General features: G+C 40.7%; 2 protein-coding genes across 4 annotated transcripts in view; one reads left to right on the forward strand and one right to left on the reverse strand.

Annotated features, from left to right (window-relative positions):
- Window positions 1-21,728, forward strand: part of pgs1 (phosphatidylglycerophosphate synthase 1) — an 80,635-nt gene that overhangs the window by 27,690 nt on the left and 31,217 nt on the right. Inside the window, exons 8-10 of one of the 3 annotated variants that reach the window (XM_008104195.3) lie at window positions 6,159-6,307; window positions 8,631-8,772; window positions 10,650-11,384. In XM_008104195.3, the coding sequence (XP_008102402.1) occupies window positions 6,159-6,307; window positions 8,631-8,750 (269 nt within the window). In that variant the 3' untranslated portion in view covers window positions 8,751-8,772; window positions 10,650-11,384. Of the gene's footprint in view, window positions 1-6,158; window positions 6,308-8,630; window positions 8,773-10,649; window positions 11,385-21,728 lie in introns of those variants that run through there. The other 2 variants (XM_003217126.4, XM_062970773.1) reach the window with 2 other exon arrangements.
- Window positions 10,473-21,728, reverse strand: part of dnah17 (dynein axonemal heavy chain 17) — a 130,752-nt gene continuing 119,496 nt past the window's right edge. Inside the window, exons 76-81 of the mRNA XM_062970774.1 lie at window positions 17,009-17,188; window positions 16,422-16,604; window positions 15,905-16,087; window positions 14,853-14,996; window positions 11,574-11,799; window positions 10,473-10,831 (exon numbers count right to left, since the gene is read on the reverse strand). Of these exons, the coding sequence (XP_062826844.1) occupies window positions 10,584-10,831; window positions 11,574-11,799; window positions 14,853-14,996; window positions 15,905-16,087; window positions 16,422-16,604; window positions 17,009-17,188 (1,164 nt within the window). The 3' untranslated portion in view covers window positions 10,473-10,583. The remainder of the gene's footprint in view (window positions 10,832-11,573; window positions 11,800-14,852; window positions 14,997-15,904; window positions 16,088-16,421; window positions 16,605-17,008; window positions 17,189-21,728) is intronic.

Below are 21,728 nucleotides of genomic sequence, written 5' to 3' on the forward strand. Positions count from 1 at the left end.
AACTAAATAGTTTTGGACCAGAAGCGGGCAACAGCAACCACATTGTCTGTAGCTTTAAACAACTCCTCTTCCGTACACGAGGCAGGGCATTGTGGGCAAGCATACATATGCTGAGTTGTTTGTTCAGCTCCACAGTCACACAAGGTGGAGGATTCCTCCAGGTAGTGCCACCTTGCCAAGTTGTCTTTTGATCTGCCCACTCCGCTTCTGAGTCTGTTCAGGGACTTCCAAGTTGCCCATTCTTGGTTTGCCCCTGGAGGAAGACCCTCGTGGGAGGCCATCCAGTTGGAATTGCCAGGTTTAGCTGCCCAGAGAGACACCCTTGCTGCTGCTGGAGGAACATCAAGAGGAGTGGTGGTTCTCATGAAGCCCTTCCTTGATTTGAGTCTGGTGGGAGGAGGCTGATAGTCATGCAGTGGGTGGCTTTCACAATGTTCGACCTTTTTTCTCTCACCATTAGCAACAACTTCCCGTCGCACGTCAGGAGGGGCAATGCCAGCTAACTTGTAGAGTTTATCAACAGGTGTAGGTTTAAGGCATCCCGTGATGATTCTGCATGTTTCATTCAGTGCTATGTCCACCTGCTTTGCATGGGCAGACACAGGGGTGTTAACCCTTCCCTATGCTATCCAAAAGCATGCATGCATGTATGTGTATGTGTGTATCTATATCTATATCTGCATCTGTATGGCTGGAGTTACACTTAAAATGTACATGTTCCTACTTACCTACAAATTCACCTTAAGAACAATCCTACAGGACCTATCTTTTTTGTAACTTGAGGATTGCCTGTATTCTAATTTTTTTCGCATAAGGCAATTGTGTGAAGCCCTTAATTGCCCATTTCTTTTCTGCACCATTCCTAGTTCTGTTTTAGGTTTTTCTCATTCTCGTAGGTGCTAGGATTAAGACTATGTATAGGTTTCCTGGACTGATGACAGCATAGCTTTGGATAAGGGCGGTATGTCAGCAATTCTGTTGTTGACGCCTTTAAAAACCATTCTCCAAGTGTAAGGTTTTTAAAATAGCAGCTTCACAGAGGTAAGCATTTTTGCTGAGCTATCTCCTGCAAACCCAAGAGCCTCATATTGATTTGTCAGCGCAAGCTCAGATCTTATCATTATAGCTGTGAAGTAGTTAAGAGGCATATTTTCGTCTTAGTGTGCATCTCATGTGTCATTTGAGTGCCTGATCTCCAGTTTAGAGGTAGCCTTTTGGACCGTTTCAAAATATACTTTTGTTCTAATTACAGCAGATAAGTTGGCCATCCCATAGTTTATCTCTTTCTTGAACAATGTTCTAATCCCTAGAATGTTATTCTAGAACCATTAGGGAACTGGTCCAAGCATTGCCTCCCTTGCAATGTGCATCCTTCAAAGTGTTTTCAGATTCTAGATATGGTGCCCTTGTGAATTTACAGGGCGATTTAAAGTTTAGGAGCACCCCTTTCCCCTGCCTTAGGGCTGTGGGATGTTAATGATTCTTTCCTAAAAACCAGAGAGCTGAAAGGATGAGGATATGAGCAGCTACAAAAAAAGCTGCATAGTGAAGTCAGAGGCCCACTGTGAAGACAGCCAAGTATATTCTTGGAAGATGTTAAGCAATTGGGTGCCTGTATCACTTGGGACCCAGATAAAGCTTCTTTCCTGCAACTGAATGAAGATTGAGACATTCTTGTATTTCATCTCAAAGGGGATGAAATACAAGAATGTAGTTGAGATGAAATATATTTCATTTCAACAAATTCAGCCTAGCATAGTTACAAAGCTAACACCACAATAAGAAGTGTAGGAGATGGAGTAAAGTGGTGATTTGCTCAGTCAAATTCCAGCATGTCTGAAGGCATTCCTCCCTTTCTGTTCTGCTTGTCTGTGTGTGATGGACCACAGTTCAAACAGTTGTTTTTAAATTTACGGTTAGGAAAAGGTTGTGGGATGATAAGTTACAAGAACAGCTTAGTAGCTTGGTAGATCAGGCTCTATTCTATGTGTGTTGATTATTCTGTGTGTTTGTGTGCCTTCAAGTCTAATCTTCACTTATGGCAACCTCATGGATGTCATAGGGTTTTGCAGAAGTGGGGTTCCCAGTTCTTTTCTCTGAAATACGGCCTACGGTACCTGGTAGTTATCACTGGTCTGTACTTACCAAGGCTGACTCTACTTAGCTGCCAAGATTCCTATTTGTATATATATAATAAACTAGTGAGTATGAAAGGGCTTCTTTTGTGTTAACAGAGGTTGCAGAACAGCCTCTGTTGTACAAGTTCAAACATGGATACAATAGATTATGAAACAAAATTAATTCATATGCACAAGATTGCTAAGGACAGAAAGAACCTTATTCAGCAGCATGGTTCATGTATAACTGAACAGTATAGTGAGACTTTATGTTGCCAGATCCTACTATATTGCAAGATCCAAATATTTAGGAAGATCTATGAGGAAAAGGGAAAATGCATTATGGGATTTTGCCATATCGATGTTTTTGAACCACAGGCAGTCCCCAAGTTAGAAACAAGATAGGTTCTGTAGTTCTTCAGTTGAATTTGTATGTAAGTCGGAACAGGTTCATTTTTTAAGTGTAACTCACACTCTCTCTCTCTCTCACACACACACACACACAAGTTTTGGATAGCATAAGGGAAGGGTTAACATCCCTGTGGTGTTTGTTGTGCCCTTGTTCAGAAGATTTCTCCTCACTTTCTGTTCCTGTGATAATTAGATTTTGGAAAAATTGGCTTGTTGTGGAAACAAGGATTGGTGATAAAGCTTCAGTGGAGCCACTCTTTCCCCATGTTAACTTTCAGGAGTGGATTTCTCTTCCGAGAGGTAGATTTCTCTCACTTCCTGTTGTCCTATCCCCGTTCTTAACTATGAGTCGTTTGTAACTCAAATTGTTGTAACTTAGGGCTACCTGTATTCCTTTCTGATTTTTCATGGTAAAAAGGATAGAAAAATAAAGAGGAAAATAGTGCAATAAACTGTTACATCTCTTAGCTCAGGCACAGAATATAATATTATAGCACAGCAGTAACTTCCCGAAGAATTTCATTCCAGAACCAGGAAAGGAACATGCTACCCTCAGTCTAATTTATTACTTAATTTTTCTGTATTTACTTGAGTCTAATGCACCATCAAATCTAATGTGCATCTCACTTTTCAAAACTCTGAAACCAAAAAATGTATTTGCTGCCAAAAGTAATGCATAGTGGCAAAAAGTTCACTCTTTGTAATTTGGCCAAAAAAATACGTACATTACAATTGCTGCCTGCTTAGAATTCTTTCTTTAAAAACAAAAGTGTTAAAACACCAAAGCTACCAGCAATGGAAAAGAAAACCTTAGGATCCATCTATGTTGTGAAATGAACCCATTTAACTGCCTTGGTTCAATACTATGGAATCCTTGCGGCTGTAGTTTTACAAAGTCTTGAGCCTTTTCTGCCAAAGAATGCTGATGCCTCACCAAACTACAATCCCAGGATTGCATAGCATTGAGCTGTGGCCACTAAATTAGAGATAACGTGCCTCCAGGTGCTCTTTTTGCTTTGGTTTAGCACTAAGATTACTGTATTATGTAAATCTAATGTGTACCCAAAGGTAATTTAGCTAAAACAAGGCGAGCATTAGATTCAAGTCAAGAGGCTAATTTGTTTATTTTTATTAAATCCCTCTTTTCCCACCATAACTAGGACTCAAGGCAGCTCATGAATTAAAAAGTGTAGAATATAGAAAAGAACGCACAGAGCTATAATTAAATGCGATTAAACTATATATAATATTAAAACAATTAAAAACCTCTATTTAAAAATGAAAAAGGTAAAAAAGCAGTACCACATGCTTTTAAAAGTTGTGTTAACTGCTTCAAAATGGCCATTATATCTTTTAAGACAACTGCTTGAGAAGCTGCTAATTGTTCTCAACTGGAGAGCCTTCCATTTTAGGGACAAACTGATTCCTATACTATATCGTCTCTTCTTTCTACTTTCTAGATTAATGTTTAAGATAGCTGGTTGTGTTCAAGAAATAGTAGCGAAATCACCAGTAATTTCAGTTAGGTTAAAGATAAAGGTTTCCCCTTGACATTAAGCCTAGTCGTGTTCGCCTCTGGGGGATGGTGCTCATCTCCATTTCTAAGTCAAAGGGTCACATTGTCCATAGATGCTTCCAAGGTCATGTGGCTGTTATGACTGCATGGAGCGCCATTACCTTCCCGCCAGAGCAGTACCTATTGATCTACTCACATTTGCATGTTTTCAAACTGCTAGGTTGGCAGAAGCTGGGGCTAACAGTGGGAGCTCACCCCACTCCCTGGATTCGAACCGCCAACCTTTTGGTCAGCAAGTTTGACAGCTCAGCGGTTTAATCCACAGTGCCAAAAGGGGTAGTTCTAATTTCAGTTAGAACTATTAAAAATACAGTTTCTAAACACATAGAACTACAAATAATAGCCAATACTTAGAAATGTGGAAAATGTATTGGTATTCTATACATAGATCCTAGATTTGATCCTAGATCCTGTGCACATTTCAGCTTTTACATTTAGAAGAAAGCAAAGTTTCTGAAGACTATTCAGCCCTCCATGTAAAGTGGCTAGATCTGGTGTCCCTGCATTTCACTGTTTTATTTTACACCACATAATAACTGATGATTAATACAAAAAAAAAAGTTTTGCAATGCACACTGTCAAATTTCTCTTTAATTTTGTGTATGAAAATGGCCCGAAAAAGGACTAACCCTAGTGCTGTTCTTGATGACTTGGTGTTGATGCTGAAAGCAAATCAGGTATAACAGGAGTCTTGGGAGAATGAGAAGTGTGTTCATATGTCTGAGCAGATGCCTGTGACTGCCGTATAGTAACATAATGACATTTTAATTCTGAAAAGGTAGGTTTATTTCACTGTTTTCTGTTGAAATGGTTGCTGTAGTAAGCATATATTATGTACTGGTGTAGTAAGTTTTCTTCAAGGTAAAATGTTAGTTCGCTTGGAAATATGACCAAAAGAGATGCAGTCTCTCTCTGAGATCTGCTGGGGAGGCCCTTCTCTCGCTCCCGCAGTCGCCTCAACGATTTGTGGGGATGAGGGAGAGGGCCTTCTCGACAGTAGCCCCCCGGCCCTGGAACTCCATCCCGAGAGAAATTAGAGTAATCTCTACTCTGGCCACATTTTGTAAAGATCTGAAAACCTGGCTATTTCAATGTGTGTTTTACTAAATTGGCATACATTGCCCATACCTCCACCTATACCCAGCTACTGCACTTCTTCTGGACCATTCAGTAGAGTTTTACAAGATACTGTACACATATAACGGTTGCTTTGCCTCCAGTTGAATATGCACACTGTGCCTGGCTATTCACTATCAGTTTGGAGTATGTTTTAATGTATATTATGTTTTATGATTTTATGCCTATGTTTTAAATGTATTTATGTGGTTTATTTTATTATGTATTGCTGGGCTTGGTCCCCATGTGAGCCATCATGAGTCCCTTCGGGGAGATGGGGTGGGATATAAGACTAAAGTTATTATTATTACTTGCAAATATTGCAGTTAGGCTAGAATTTCTCCTGAAGAAGATGCTGTCCCAGGTGCGCCAACTTAAGAGGCAGCCGGTCCTGCTTTTAGAGGCAAGCCCTATCTGATATGTTTCCTATGAGTTCATTTATATTAACATACTTGCTTCAAGGAACTTAGTTTTGGAAAAACTATAGTTTCCAAACTGTAGAAACCAGAGAGAAGTAAAATAAAACATGTTGGTGTGGCTACAGACCCCAAGGACTAGTTCTCTTTGCTGTTGAGGCTGGTTTTAGAATTGCCATGTGGAATGGGGAGTTTGTGTTGTTATAGAGCCTTGACCATGACCTGATTTGCCCTATGTTACAAAGGTTTTATAAGGTAAGGCTCATTCTCCCTAAGTGTAGCCAGGCACCTTTGGGGGTTTTGCACAGTGCCTGGTGAGCTAGATGATGTTATCTCCAAGGAAGCTTCCCTGCTTCCTGGTTGCTTAGTGAGAGATCTGACCTGTTTATATTTCTGGTAAATCTAACAAAATGCTTTGTTGCTTTTCCTTTCAAGAACAAACTATTGTTTGAAACACAGAATAGCTACTATGGTCACTTCCTATGTCTGAAACGTTTCCTTTCTCACTCTGTTTCTCTACAGGTCTCTGGCTGTACCTGACAGGGAGCGGTCTGCCCTGCTTGACTTTGATTGGGTCTCCTAATTTTGGGTACAGGTCAGTTCATCGGGACCTGGAAGCACAGGTTGCAATAGTGACAGAAAACAAAGCTCTGCAGCAGCAGTTCCATCAGGTGTGCAACTCATGGTTGTTCAGAGTCCTGTGTGTAAGGATGGAAATGAGGGAATTTGGAGCAAAAGTTTGCTCCAAGATTGCAGTAATTAAAAACTGAATGGAGGAGGTTGCATGACTTCTCATTTGTGGTCACAATGCTGATATAGTCCAGGCATGGGCAAACTTCAGCTCTCCAGGTGTTTTGGACTTCAACTCCCACAATTCCTAACAAGTCCAAATCACCTGGAGGGCCAAAGTTTGTCCATTCCTGATATAGTCAGATAGTTGTGTAAGCCAGAAATTATCTGGAATAACAAAAACAGGCTGGTCCTGAAGGATAAAATATAGCCAGCAATAACACAATTGTAGTAACACATTTTCTTCCTATGATTGATTATTGTCACCATTTGAAATCAGCAAATAGGGAGTATAACAGCCCACTGTTCCTTGTAGCCATTCTTCCCCATACGCTGCTCTTCCCCATGTTTAAATAACCCACAGCCAGTTAGTTTTATAAGAAGAGATAACGATTTCTAGTGCTTCCTGGTTTCCTTCCTTCCCATAAATCTCATCCTTTCAGTAAGTAAATGTTAGTGTTTCCTTTTAATGCGTTCTTCTTGTGGGCTTTAATTTAGATTTTTGTATTTTGAGGTTAATAAAAATAATGATGGCTCTAGGATTGTAGCATTTTCTTATGTTAATGCTCCTGTGGACTACAAATCTGATTCGGATTGGTTTGTTAGTTTTTGTCTGTTTGTTTGCATTTTAATGTATTAAAGTATCCTGAGTCTCAAATGCCATTTTACATTTCTTGTTAGAAATGGTAAATAAAAATGGCAAGAACATTGTTTGAATCTTGCTGCAATCAGGCTAAAAGGTTCATGCACGAATGCAGGCTGCTAAATGCGGGGCGTTGATTGTGGTTATGCTTCCCAGACAGCTATTATTCTGTGACTATCAGTAAACATTCTCCTAACTTCATTTTCACTGCATTTTATCAGAAAATTCAAGATAGAATATTCCTAGACTCCTAGAGTTTGGAAGGGGCCACCAGATCCAACCTCCTGCTCAATGCAGAATATCCAGCTAGAGCACCCTCAACAGGTAGCTGGCCACTCTTTTTCTGAAGATGTCTAGAGAAGGAGACTGAACACAGTATTCCAGATGAAGCCTAGCCAGCACAGAATATATTACTTCCCCTGACTTGGAAGTCATACTTCTATTCATGCAGGTTTAGGTAGCATTTGCCTTTTTTAGAACTGTTGGAAGTGCAGTAAGAATTTAGGTAACAGCCTAGTGATACATAATAGCAGCTCTCTGTTATTGTTACCTCTAAAAAAGCAGCCCCCTCCTCATTTTGACTGTGCGCCATACAGTTTATCTTGTCCTGCTCTAAATCTAGTCTGGGAGAGATTATAACAAGGGTGGCTATAATACTGCCAGGGCTGGAAATGGGGAACTGAGTGTTGCCATGATGAATTTGGGCAGAGGTCCCATAATTGAATCAGAGAACTGTGTGTACAGTAATCTGTCTTGTTAATTCAGAAATAAAGGCATCCTTGTGATGTAAGCATTGCTTTCAAATATTGTGGTGTAACCATTGTAACAGAGATGCTCACTTTCCCCCTCCAGCTGTCTTGTTTGTACTTTGAAGGAGCTTAGTATTTCTGGGAACTGCATCGAAACCTTGACGGCACATTCATTTTAAAATGCAGCCTAGGAGTTTTTTTCTAAAGAGAAATGAACAGTCCGGTCTCCAGAGATTAAAGTCAGGCTTCCTATTTGGACAATTATAGCTCAGGGTTTGGCTGTGTTACGGGAAAAAGAATTACTGCAGGGCCAGATCTTGCAATGCTTTCCTCTTTGTTGTGTTTGTATACATGTGTGGGTTGGATTCTGTGTGTGCAATTACTTGGGTTCGGCTCAGCAAGCTCTTGATGCCAGATTTTGAAAAGCTTTGGTAGGCTGACCTGAGATTCAGATGTGGCCTCATTTTCAGAAAATTCAAAATACCAATATGAATCACACCTTGTGTGATGATTCAAAAACGTTAAGAGCAACACAAAGTTAGACTATTTTAGTAAGAGCTGATGAACTTTGAATTGTGATTCAGAGATTCAGATGTGGGCTCACTTTTCAGAATACACAGTATCTTGACCCTTATCACATTTTGCATAGTAATTCAAAATAGTTAAGGGCAACTTAAAGGTAGAGTCTTTTTGTAAGAGTTACTGAATCTTGCATTGTGATGGTAGGTGGCAAATTCACCTTGTAGTTGTTAAATTCTTAATTAAAAATAATTTAAAAATCATCTTATAATGTCTCTATTTCACTTTTTCTAGGAACAGATACAACTCTACCTACATTCTGGAATGGTCTCTGCCTCAACCTTTGAGCAGCCTAATCGCTATATCAAGCTGTGGGTGAAGTTGGTGACACCTCTGATTAAGAACTTTTTTTGAGAAGAGAGAGGTTGGTCCTTGGGTAAGTTTCTTATGTTGCTGTTAATTTCCTCCTCTCCTTAGCAAACACCTACATTAATGGGAAATTAAGTTTTGCTACGTAGTTTTGCTACGAAGAATAAAGCCTGGTGCCAAGGACCTGTATCAGATTATCATTACTAATGGTTGTCAGATCTTATTCTATTAGTCTGCTAGTGTCTTCTAGGAAAAGTTTCAAAATTATACACACACACACACACACACACACACACAGCTTTGAGTATTTCAGAAACTACTTTGACTTTCAAGAACTTTGAGTCACTTTCAATACATTTGTTTTGTGGGGAAAAATCCAGAACCAATTCAATATATTTACATCCTCTCCTTATTAGTTAAATTGTGGTGTTTTTCTCAAAAGGTAATTTTGCCTATATTGCTATGAGAAGAAAACAAATTAAATATCTATCACCATTAGTAAATGATGCACAATGAATGTGTATTGTACTCTGGCATTTGTGCTAAAACCCAGAAAGAATCCAAATAAATTGTCCAGATGGGGCTGTAATAGAGGACAAACTGAAGCAGCAAAGGAATGATTGCCCCAAAGAATATGAATGTCCAACAAATCACCTCGCCGTATTAGGGGAAACTGTGACATCCTTGTGTCATATGAAGAAAAGTAGATTCTGGTTTCCAGCCAATGGCAGTTGCAGAATCTATGGTGGTCAAGAACCCCAAAGGCAGAAACACCTTCTTTTTCATGGGACTAAAGCTTGGAGTGGAGGAGTGGTGGCCCATGGCTCACCCTCTCTCCAACTATTCCAGTTGCTCTGGAAACTCCCATGGCAATGGTCATCTTATTGCTGCTTCTGTTCAGTTTCCTGTGACAAATTAATAACAAGTACCTTGAACATAATGTCCAATAAGAAGATATGATTTTCATAATCTATTTCAGAATGGTAGGTGATGGAACTACCTACTTTCCATGGCCTTGACCTGTTTTCTTCCCATAGTAATTTTACAGCATTGAGAACTTGATGCTAAAGTTAAAATTCTATATTGGGGCAATCTAGGTAAGGTTTCACAAAACAGGACACCTAGTGTCCTTATTCAGTCTTGGTCTGTTTTTTCTAGCTGGGAGTAGAAGCAAGGAGCAGTAAAAAGCCCTGTACATTTTTTGGCCTTTTCAATCTTGGTTGCTGTGCTGGGGCTTCCAAAGAAAATGTATACAGTGGCTAAAATGTTACTGGTGACAAGTGACAAAACCACAGTTATACTTTTATAGTACAGTGTAAGACTTTTCTTGCATAGGTGCTAAGAAAATACGTTTCCTAGCCCAATTTGAATTGGGCAATTTACCATTGTGCAACATGAGTGCATGTCAGTGTGATGTGAACTATGCAGCACTATGCTTGGATGAGGTAATGCACCCATGGCATAGCTGTGTGTCCAGAACATTATGCTCACAACCTCTTGGCTGTGTAATTGGGAAACATAGTTCATGAACTCATCTCTAATCCTGCAAGGAAATCTTCAAGCATCCATGGCAGATGTACTCCTACAAGCAACGAGTACTATGAGTTTGGAATTGGAAAGGAATCTAGAGACTCATGCAAAAAATCTACACAGACTTTTCTGTTCTTTTCTATAGACTGGTTCTGAGCCAGTGTTGAATGGACCAGCTGCTATAAATGATTATAACAGTTCTACTTTTTTTCACTTAAAGAATGACTTCACATCAGATACACTTACAAAAAGCACTCTTTTTATTGTCAGTTTTCAAACAACTCTCTTACTTTCTGTTTCTGGAAAGAGGGAATGCAGTGGTGATATGAGGCTTTGACAGCTGAAACTTTAAACCTGTAAGAGCAAAGCAACTCCAGCAAGGATCCACTTAGCAGGCTTCTCTTTTGTCTTCAGGTTGAAGGTCCACACATAAGTGGGACCTCGCATGCGTGTTTTGTACACGGGACACTCATACATGTTCTTGGTGTCCATGCGATCTACAGGAATGGCTTTGATGAAGATGACAGGCATGGAGGGTGTCAGCTCCTTCAGGCGTGCATCGCTGATGACGCCAGTTTGAGTATCCCAGCGAGCACCTGCGGCAAGACAGGAAGGAATTCAAGACCCGTTGCTTCACTTGAGCCCATGTTTCGTCGGCTGCCAATCCAAATAAAGGGAGCCCAGCATGACTGCTAGTCATCTGTCATTAGCAGCATGGCTAAAGGCTCAATGCCTTGGCTTGGATGTAACTTTTGTGCCATCCCAACACTTCGATAAGTATTTACAGTGCTGTGAATAGAATCGTTAAAAAATAACAGTGGATTTTATGCTGCCCTGAGCCTGTAAGCAAAGTTGTTTTGTTACCGAAAGTTGCATACTCTCCTTTTAGTTTCCTCTTAGATTTGTAGACAAGAATAAAGCCCATCTGTACTTACTTTTTCTAGCCCAATTTTAAATTACGTTAAAAAGATTTAGCCTAGACACTACATTCCTTGCTTTGAAATAATAATTATTTTAATAAGAGCAGTTAACATTTAATAACAGTTAACTTGGTCTTAAATGTTCCACTCAGTCTGGATGCAATAATATGGGCATGTGCTGCCCTCTGTTGAAATGGAATTAAAAAAATAAAGCAGCTACCAAACTGTCTTTATTGTCGTCAAATGTTTGATAAAATATTACTGTAGATTTGAGACTGACAGTACTTTGAAAATAGTCTTCCTCATGTTTTGATAAAAAATAGGATTTTTTATTTTTTATTTCAACAAGCCCTTAGCAAAATAAACTGTTAATTCTGATAGAAATGCTTGCCTTTAGAAATGGAAAACAGTATTTTACCTTCCATGAAGAGGCCATGTACATAGGATCCCTCTCGAGGTGGAGCTGTCATATCTTCCCGGGTTTTCTTGGTAACTTCCACTGAAAGACACATTCTGTCAAGAGGCCACTCATTTTTTCTAGCCATGGATTGCATAATGGCAGTGAGGAAAGACTGAGGGTTAAAGAAACCTGCGAGCCATACAGTTGTCGGCAGGGCAAAATCTGTTGTCCAGGCCTCCAGCTCCTGGAAATGAAAACAGTGTTGGGACTTTATAGGTAACCATGCTTAGAAAATTAAATTTTAGGCTGCACATTTGAGTTACTCTTTTATATTCATACTAGCTGTGCCCGGCCACGTGTTGCTGTGGCAAAGTGGTGGTGTTATTGGTTAAAAATTGTTGTGTAATTTTTATTTGACGTTATTTGCAATTTTTTATTAATTTTATTGTAAGTTATATTTTTATTTATTATATTTTATTATTTTCTTGTAGTATTTTTAGTTATTTTCTGTTATTATAGTATTTTATTGTATTAATTTTTAGTGTTTTTTATTATTTTTTATTGGGTTGCTAGGAGACCAAGTTGGAGGAGCTTAGCCTTCTAACTGACAGCAATTGGATAAAAGCAATTATTCTTCTCTCTCTAATTAGGACTTATTTTTCTTTTCTTTTTGTTGTATCAACCTAGAGGCGTGGATGATGGGTTGTGTTGTCAAATTTCGAGGTTGGAGGGCCTGTAGTTTTGTTGTTTTGTGGGTCGCGGTGATGTCATCACTCTTTTATATATATAGAAGGAGGCCTTTAAGGACAGGGTGCTTACCTTGAACAGTAGTTCTTTGAGTGGTTGTCTGTTAACAAATAAGTTCACATGTGCCTGCACAATGCATACTCTTAATACAAACGTTTGATAAAGCCCTACCCACTCCTCATGTACCACACCACCACGCTTATTGCCTAAAGCAGGCATGGGCAAACTTCAGCCCTCTGGGTGCTTTGGACTTCAATAATGGCTGTTAGGAATTCTGGGAATTGAAGTTTAAAACACCTGGAGGGCTGAAGTTTGTCCATGCCTGGCTTAAACCCTCAGTTCTATGGATGCTGAAGCAGCAGTTAGGGATTTAAAGAAAGGCAAGACACAATGAGGAAAAAGACAGATGGGGTTGTAAGAGTTTACAGATGACTACTCAAAGAACTAGTTACAGGTAAGCAACCTGTCCTCCTTTGTGGTCTCTGTGACTCACACATAGGGGACTCTACTAACAAACAGTGTGAAGCAAAAGTGTAATCAAACAGTCTGAGTAAAGAAGTTATGAGAACAATGAGCCCAAATGCTATTAAATGGTGTGAGGTCTAATACTTGGGTCTAAGGTGGGCAGCTGTGGTGGGTCCATTCACCATTTCCCAGGTCGTGTAGGCTGTATCTGCATTTTTAAAACAGGAAGCAGTAGGATGGTTGTTTCCATTTTGAAAGTCCTAGAGCAGCCTGGAACAGCCTTCAAATGGAGAATCACCACCCTGCCCCTTAGCAGTTCTCTAGCTGGGACCATTTTTTTCTCTAGCAAAGGAGGTGGGGTTTCAGACTGCACAATTCCTACCCTGACCTAGCTGGAGCAGGCAGTGAGTGTGATGGAAAAACATATTTCTGGAGCTTTGAACTATAATTTGGTATTAAAGGGATGCCAAAATACATAAGAGAGAAAATATCATAGTGTTCCCTGCTTTTAACATTTCCCAGCAAAGTACAAAAGGGATTGTGAAATGATCCTCATAAATAATGTATTAAGCCCTGGGTGTAGGTGGCATCATGAAACCTGTGGTTTGGATTCAAACATTCACCTCTGCACGTGAAATTTTGAGGTGCTGTTAATTTTACCCCATCTGAAATATTCTGCCTGTATCCTTATCCTTTAGCTCACATTTTAGAGGCTGCAGAAGAGAGAATCAGCACTATTCCTCCTATTTACAGAGGGTGATCTGAGGGTTTAAAGGGATTTCTAATATATTCCTGTTTTCTTTACAACCATTATAGCATACTACCGTGTTTCCCCGAAAATAAGACAGTGTCTTATATTATTTTTTGCTCCCAAAGATGTGCTAGGTCTTATTTTTAGGGGATGTCTTATTTTTCCATGAAGAAGAATTCACATTTATTGTTTAACAAAAAAATGAACATTTATTATATACTGTATAGTAGTTGTCATCACAAACCAACATAACCAAACCAGACAAACTATGACTTCTGTCAAGAATGTCTTGTTACTACTGTATAAATATAAATAATATAACATTTTAATATATTATTACCATTATTTCCATGTACAACTGGTATGTACATTTACCGATCCTGCAAGTTCTGGTGTTTTGTTTGGCGGGCGCCGGGCATGCTTCCAAACAAAACCTTTGCTAGGTCTTACTTTCAGGGGAGGCCTTATATTTAGCAATTCAGCAAAACCTCTGCTAGGTCTTATTTTTTGGGGATGTCTTATTTTCGGGGAAACAGGGTAGGTCTAAAACGCTGAAATGTATTTGTTCTGCTCTTGAAATAACTTGTGCATCATTATGTGCATTTGCTTCTCTTTATTTGTTCATCTTTAGTGGTTTGATTGAAAGAAAGAAAAATGAGCTAAATGGGATGTTCAACTGGGAGAAAGTGTAACAAAATTCTGAAAGAGATTAGGGAACTAAATAGTCAGGAGCCTGACAGCTTGAACATAGTCCTTCTAATTTCATAGAAGACACTCATATATTAAAACAATCTGAAAAATTGGCACGTTCATGTCTATGCAAAATTTTACACAGTCCAAAAATACACATCTGGTGGGCAGTCTTTGCCCTCCCTTGCGCTAAACGTGGCATGCTCGAATCTGTGTACTATGGCCACTATTGTTGCTAATTTTTTATTAAATAGATGTTGGACATAAAATGAGAACACACAGGACATACATACACCATGGGTCCTAAAAACTGTGAATGCTCCAGTCCCATTATATACAATTATGCAAAACAGTGTCCCTGCTATAAAATGGCAAAATCAAGGTTTGCTTTTTGGATTTTTAAAATATTTTCAAGGCATGGATGTTGAGGGCCAAACAGAAGCTAATTCAAGAACAGCTAGCTGTGAGAACTTTCACTAAATAGAAAAGGGCAATGCTTAAACTGGTATTTTCAGCTTTCCTGAGAATGTGACCATCAGGCTTTACATTAAATTCCATACAATTTCTAATGATTCAGAATTTAGTGGCTTGTTTATGAAGAGCCTGTCCATGAAAATGTTTAACCAAAACAACATCTCCCTTACCCTGATTCGGAGCAGTAGGTCAGCATACCACGCGGCCAAACCAAGCAATGATGGGTAGGCACGGTTTGTCCAGGAATCAGGCACATTGTCATAGTAAAGAGCATTTGATAGGTCTTCCATGTCTGTTGTTATTGTCAGCTCTCCCTTTAGGGAAAATAAGTAAACAGTTTTCAACCATTTGTGGGTAAATCGTCCAGGCACTCATTCAAATCTTACACAGTCAGGGAAGTGGCATTCCTTTATTATAGTAATGAAAGCATTAACACAATTTTTCTTTCTTTACTTGTTTTGTGTTTTATGAGCACCCCCTGCCTTATCATATCAACATGATTGCCAGTATCAAATGTTTGAAATTCACAAAACTTCCAAACTCCCCTTTTGTGGTTTTTGTAATGTGCCAAACAGTCAGACAAGAGATCCTGTCTTCTCTCACCTTGCTAACTGAGCGATGAGGCATTCTTGATTAAGTATATCCTCCTATAACGTGATCTTCCTCTTTTCCCCGTTTTCCACTTTCCCCAACATTATAACCTTTTTGAATGATTAGCTGCACTGAACCATTGTTTACACTGCAGCAGCCATGCATTTCCCCTTTTTTAGGCCCAGAACATTCTGTTTGTGGTGTTTTATGTTTTCTTTTATTTTTTTAAAAAAACTTTTTGGAAGGTCTAATTATTACTATTGACAATGTGGAAAGAACCCTTGGACAACTAATTTTCTCTCTGATGAAGTCTACTTCCATCCAGCAAATGTAAAAGAAAAACTACCAAAGGCAAAATCTTTGGAATTACGTCTCTCAGTTTTCATGAGCTGTGTGTATGAACTGACGAATATGCAATTTTTTGCTTGAAAAATAGTATACATGTTTGCAGTGCTTTTGGTACAAATAACCAGAGACGGCAGGAAAATTAATAACTGAAGACTTGATGACTTGAGGTTGCCGGAGAGCATGCTTTCATTTTTTTGGTGCCAGTTTATGACATAAATGTAAATGAAGCAGATCAAACAGAAACAGCTGTTATTCTGGGTGGCAACATACCATTTGCACCTACCTTCAATCCCAAATTTAGTTCTTTCAAAGAGCGTCTCATTTCAGTGGTAAGAATGTTCATTCGTTCACATTCTTGAAAGGCAACCACCACGTAGGGGGTTTTCTCAGCTGCTTTCGCCATGATTTCCACCATATTGAATGGCTCTGGAAGTCGATCCATAATTTCATCTAACACAGATTTTACCTGCAGTGGGAAAGGTCATGATTCACTTTGATTGAGACCCAGTAGCTTCTGGTCAGACTGCAAATCTTCACTAGTGTACTTCTGCTGGTTGCCTGAATGGCAGATGCTACTTTTGCCCCACTTCTTCGCTGGAGGCACAGCGGTTGTGAGGGAATTCTCGCCCAACAAGAAAAAAAGAAAAGAACATAGCATACCAACATAAGATGGCTATAGGATTCTAACCTCCTTCATCAGAACCTACTGCTACTCAGAAACAAGACCCAAGTTAGGAACTCAAACAGTAACAGGTCCTTGAATTTCAGGCTGGAGTAAACAGTCTGGTATGCTTTCTTACCTTTTCTTCTCTGGAAACACCAGTTCCTCCTCCAGCATCTGTCTCTTTGGGCTGCATTTCCAGCACGGTGCGGAAAAGCTTCTCTGAAGTGACAGTGAGGAACCCAATCTCAGCATTAGGATGAAGCCCATACAGGTAAGGACTCTCAGGTGGGAGGTTTTCATCGATATATTCATGATATCCCTAAAAAGTACATTATGTGGAACATTAACATTTTGAATTGCTGCTCTCTAAGGCAATTAATCTAGCCTTGTAGGTCAGTTTGCACATCCAAATCTCCACATCCAGACAATGGTGTGCATATAACAAATAATTCACCTATAGCTTGATGGTTTTCCAGGGGCTTTAGTCAATTTTCACATGGATTTAACACACTTTCTCATGGCCTTCTGTTTTTGGTTTGGTTTTGCTATGAATTATCTTGCTATGTCCTCTGTGTTGAAGTATGTATCTATGGTTATCTTCTATCACACCTTGATACTATTTCTCTCTCTGGTAAATACCTTGTGAGTAAATGTTCACTCCTCTCCTTGAATGATTCTCAGCCCAGCATGCAAGTAGACCCTCTGTGATGCACACTTTTGTACCTTGTAATCAGAGTTGGGAGGTATAAGAAATCCTGGTGCCAGAAACAGTTCTCCCTCCAGCATTTCCATACGAATGTATTCACCCAGGTAGGTCCGGCACAGTCGACGATCCCAGTCATCAGTAATGTGTCCCCCATACATGATTTCACCAAAGAGGTACCGCAGGTCATCCCAGGGAACCTAAGGAGAGATGCCTGCTTAGCACATAGGAATAAATCAAGATTGGGAAAGAACAATACTAGAATGATATCAGAGAAATGCTACTAGTATGGCAGTATTACAAAGGAACCAAGCATTTGCTACAGTAAGATACTTTTTTCAGAAAGTATCTTTCAGACGATAGTATATTCAGTTCTCCATTTCCACAGGACCTCCATGAGTGTGGAAAACTGAGAATATCCCTAGGCCCCCAGACTTTACTCTTAATATTTTGACTAGTTAACACACACAAGGAGTGCAAAATATATCTATATCTAATCTATAATCTAATCTAAATCTACCTAATCTAATCAAAGCAAAAACCCGTATGTGTGTATGTGGCACAGATGTCTGCTCACACAGACAGCCTCCGGCCTCCACAAACAGGCTATACTTCCCAGGGTTAAGAATCTAGCAAGTTACTCTTTTCCACTGACATTGCGGTTACAGCGAGTGCCATGAACATGTAGCCTAGCCCCTGCCAATGTCCTTCCCAAACACTACAGCCCACCACCCAAGGAATGCTTTTGTTTGGGGACCATTTCATCCTAGATTTTGCTTTTTCTTCCACCACAGGCAGGCATCCCAGGGTTCTCTATTGCTGTGGAATTTGCATGGCCCCACCCACTGCCCTTTCCTTTCCAATCTCTCTGCATAACAAACACAGCAGAACTGAGCTGCAACTAAACTTACTGGAGGAGTTTAGGGATTGACTCCACATGGTGGAAGTTGTAGTTCACCCTGCATCAAGTCAGAGCACTGTCACTCCTACTGGGGAATATAGAGGAGTTGTAGTTCACCTACACCCAGAACGCTATGAACCCAAATAATGATGGCTCTCCCAGACAGCCCTGAACTCAGCCCACTTCAAAGCTGGACCAAACTCGGAACACTGCCTCATGCCCAACTGAGCATACAGGCAGGATATCAGGGCGATTGTCCTTTGGCTCTGGGAGTTGTAGTTCACCCTTAAACAGACAGCATTGAACCCAGCTAACTTCGGATCTGGACCAAACTTGGCAAACAGCTTCATCATGCCCAACTGAGCATACAGGCAGGATATCAGGATGATTGTCCTTTGGCTCTGGGAGTTGCAGTTCACCCTTATACAGACAGCACTGAACCCAGCCGACTTCGGATCTCGACCAAACTTGGCACACAGGTTTCTCAAAAGACCCGGGCACCGCCGGGTCCCCAAGCTAGTATGTAATAAAAGTGAATGTCTGTATGTTTGTATGTATGTGGGTATGTATGTATGCGAGTATGTGGCAGCTTTCTGATTGGCCGCCAATTTCACAGGCCACTGGGGCCACCAGGAAGGATGGATCTGGACCAAACTTGGCACACATAACTCCTAAGACCCATTCTATCTCCTGGTGCCATTTGGGGGATGATGGACCATGGATGATGGGATTTGCAGTACTTTCAACCGCTTCGACTCCCACAGATCACCGCGATGCCCATCAGTGACGGATCTGGACCAAACTTGGCAGACAGAACCTCCATGACCCCCTTTAGATCCTGGTGTGGATTGGGCAATGACGGACCATGGATAATGGGATTTGAAATACCATCAATCACTTACTGAGACCACTGCAACTGCCAAGGATTACAGAACTGAACCAAACTTGGCACACTTATCCCAAATGACATGTTTTACACGCTGCATCTGTTTGGGGGAGGATGGGCCAAGGATTATGGGATTTGCAGTTCCTTCACCCAATTCACCTACCATAGACCACTGCCATGCCCACAAATGATGGAACAGGACCAAACGTGACCCACATAACCCCCATGAGGCACTTTACGGCCTGGTGCCATTTGGCCCACGGATTATGGGATTTGCAGTACTTTCAAAAGCTTCCTCTCCCACAGACCACTTTTACTCTAACCAATGTTGGATCAGGGCCAAACTTGGCACACATATCCCATATGACCCACTTTACGTCCTGGTGCGGTATGGGGGAGGATAGACCATAGATGATGGGATTTGCAGTAATTTCTAACGCTTCAACTCTAACAGACCACTGTGATGCAGAGCAGTGATGGAACTGGACCAACCTTGGCACACAGAACCTGCATGAACCCCTTTACATTCTGGTGCAGATTGGGGGAGGACATACCTAGGATGATGGGACTTACAGTACCTTCACTCACATCCTGGAACCACTGCAATTGACACTAATGACAGAATTGGACCAAACTTCGCACACATATCCCAAATGACATGGTTTACATGCTGCAGCACTTTGGGGGAGAATGGACCAAGGATTATGGGATTTGCAGTACTTTCAAACACACTGGGTTGTTGTATGTCTTTCAGGCTGTGTGGCCATGCTCCAGAAGTATTCTCTCCTGACGTTTCGCTACAGCCTCTGAGGATGCCTGCCATAGATGTGGGCGAAACGTCAGGAGAGAATACTTCTGGAACATGGCCACACAGCCTGAAAGACATACAACAACCCTGTGATCCCAGCCATGAAAGCCTTCGACAACACATTTTCAAACACATTGTCTCGGACTATTACTCTCACAAATGATGGATCAGGACCAAACTTGGCAGACATACCTCCCTTGACCATCTTTATGTCCTGGTGCAGTTTGGGGGTCATACCAGGGATAATGGGACTTGCAGTACTTCACTCATTTCCTGAGAGCACTGCAACTGCCACAAATGACTGATCAACACCACACTTGGTACACAGACCACTCATGACCCGCCCTACATCCTGGTGCAGTTTGGGAGTGTTTGGACCATGGATGATGGGACCTGCAGTATCTTCACTCACTTCCTGAGAGCACTACAACCCCCCAACAATGACTGGCCAAAACCAAACTTGAAACACAGAGCCCCCATGACCTTCTCTACATCCTGACACTCATTAGAGGAGGATGGAGTGTGTACGAAGGGACTTGCATATGGGAGTTGTAGTTCACCCACACTCACTTAATCCAGCTGACATTCCATTGAGACTACACTTTAAACACAGGCAAACAATGTCTTTCTCACATGACCCGGGCACCGCCGGGTCCCCAAGCTAGTATTTTATAAACTTTATATGCTAAACTTCTTTTAGTTTCCTTTACATTTTACTCTATGTATATCATATGCAATTTTCAGCAGCAGGCTGCAAAACTCCCAAACTAATTCCCATTTATTGATGAACTCATGAAAAATATGATCTGCCAAGTTAAACCTGCAAAATTTGAGTTTCAACATATATCAGGATTTTTATTCAAGAGAAATTTTGGGTTCAGATTAAATCCAGCCATTCTGTCAGATACATATCAAATAATTATAAGACAATGTGGCAATACTTCTCTCTTCAAGTCTTAATGACAGTAAGAAAGCTTGCTCTGAATAGCCAAAGATTAAGCGTTGGCAAATAAAATGGTTATAGTTCAATTTAAATAGCATGCTGCAGAAACACAACTACTGCTTCAGAATATTTATTTATTTATTTTATTTACAGTATTTATATTCTGCCCTTCTCACCCCGAAGGGGACTCAGGGTGGATCATAATGTACATATATATGGCAAACATTCAATGCCATTAGACAAACAATACACAGACAGACAGACACAGAGGCTATTGTGATGCCTCATGGGCCCTGTAGTCCTGTTCCTAGTACTATTGTGGCAGATGAAGATGAAAACATGGGGTTTTCGCTGGTGCAACAAGAGCCGGAGTCTCTTCACCTGCCGGATGTTGACGTTTGCCCTCAAGAATTCAGCAAAACAGGCCTTGGGCAGGACTCCCCTCCGTTTCCCAGGAAAGAATCTTATTCTAGAGATAGGGGAATTAGGGAGGCCCAACGAAGGAGTTTACGGATTGCAGCCAAACAACAGACTGATTAGGCCTGCTTCCCTTGGGAAATTCTAAGGAGTCTTGCATCTGGACAGAGTTGGGTTTTGCTTCTTGTTCTCTAGGGAAAGAGATTTGTTGGCGGGAAAACGAGACCCAATATAGGTGTTTGGCACGAGAGATTCCTTGCGGAGTCAATTGATCAGCTTCAGGAGAGAGATCGTGTGTGGACTTCGTAACCCCAGTTCCTTGCTTCCCGGATCAAGCTTCAAGCCCTTGCCTTGCCTTGCTGTTTAACCACGGACCCTGCTCCACGCTTCATGTTTTGCCTTGTCTCCAGTCACGGACCTAGTCAAGAATCAAGTTTATTTCCAGCCTTGTTGTCAAGCTTCATTGGACTCTAAGACTCTGTCATTTCCCCACACTATTGCTTGGCAAAAGTGTGTGTTTCGGTCAAGTGGATTAAAACTTTGAACTCTAATATCATTTATTGGACAATACATTTTTGGACTATATTTGACCTCATTTGAAAGGTCTGCTTCTGAACTATAATCTTCACTTGTTTTTATTGCTTTTATATATTTCCTTAATAAAGATATTAGATAGAGACTGGCCTCCGTGTAAGGTTATTGGTGCCCAGCAGCCAGGGTTCTGACAGCTATTTAACTTCCCAGTTTCTGGGAAGCACACATTCAGGACTTTCCAATTAGACATC

This window comes from Anolis carolinensis, chromosome 2, assembly GCF_035594765.1.
Source record: "Anolis carolinensis isolate JA03-04 chromosome 2, rAnoCar3.1.pri, whole genome shotgun sequence".
In the NCBI taxonomy this organism is placed as follows: domain Eukaryota; kingdom Metazoa; phylum Chordata; class Lepidosauria; order Squamata; family Dactyloidae; genus Anolis; species Anolis carolinensis.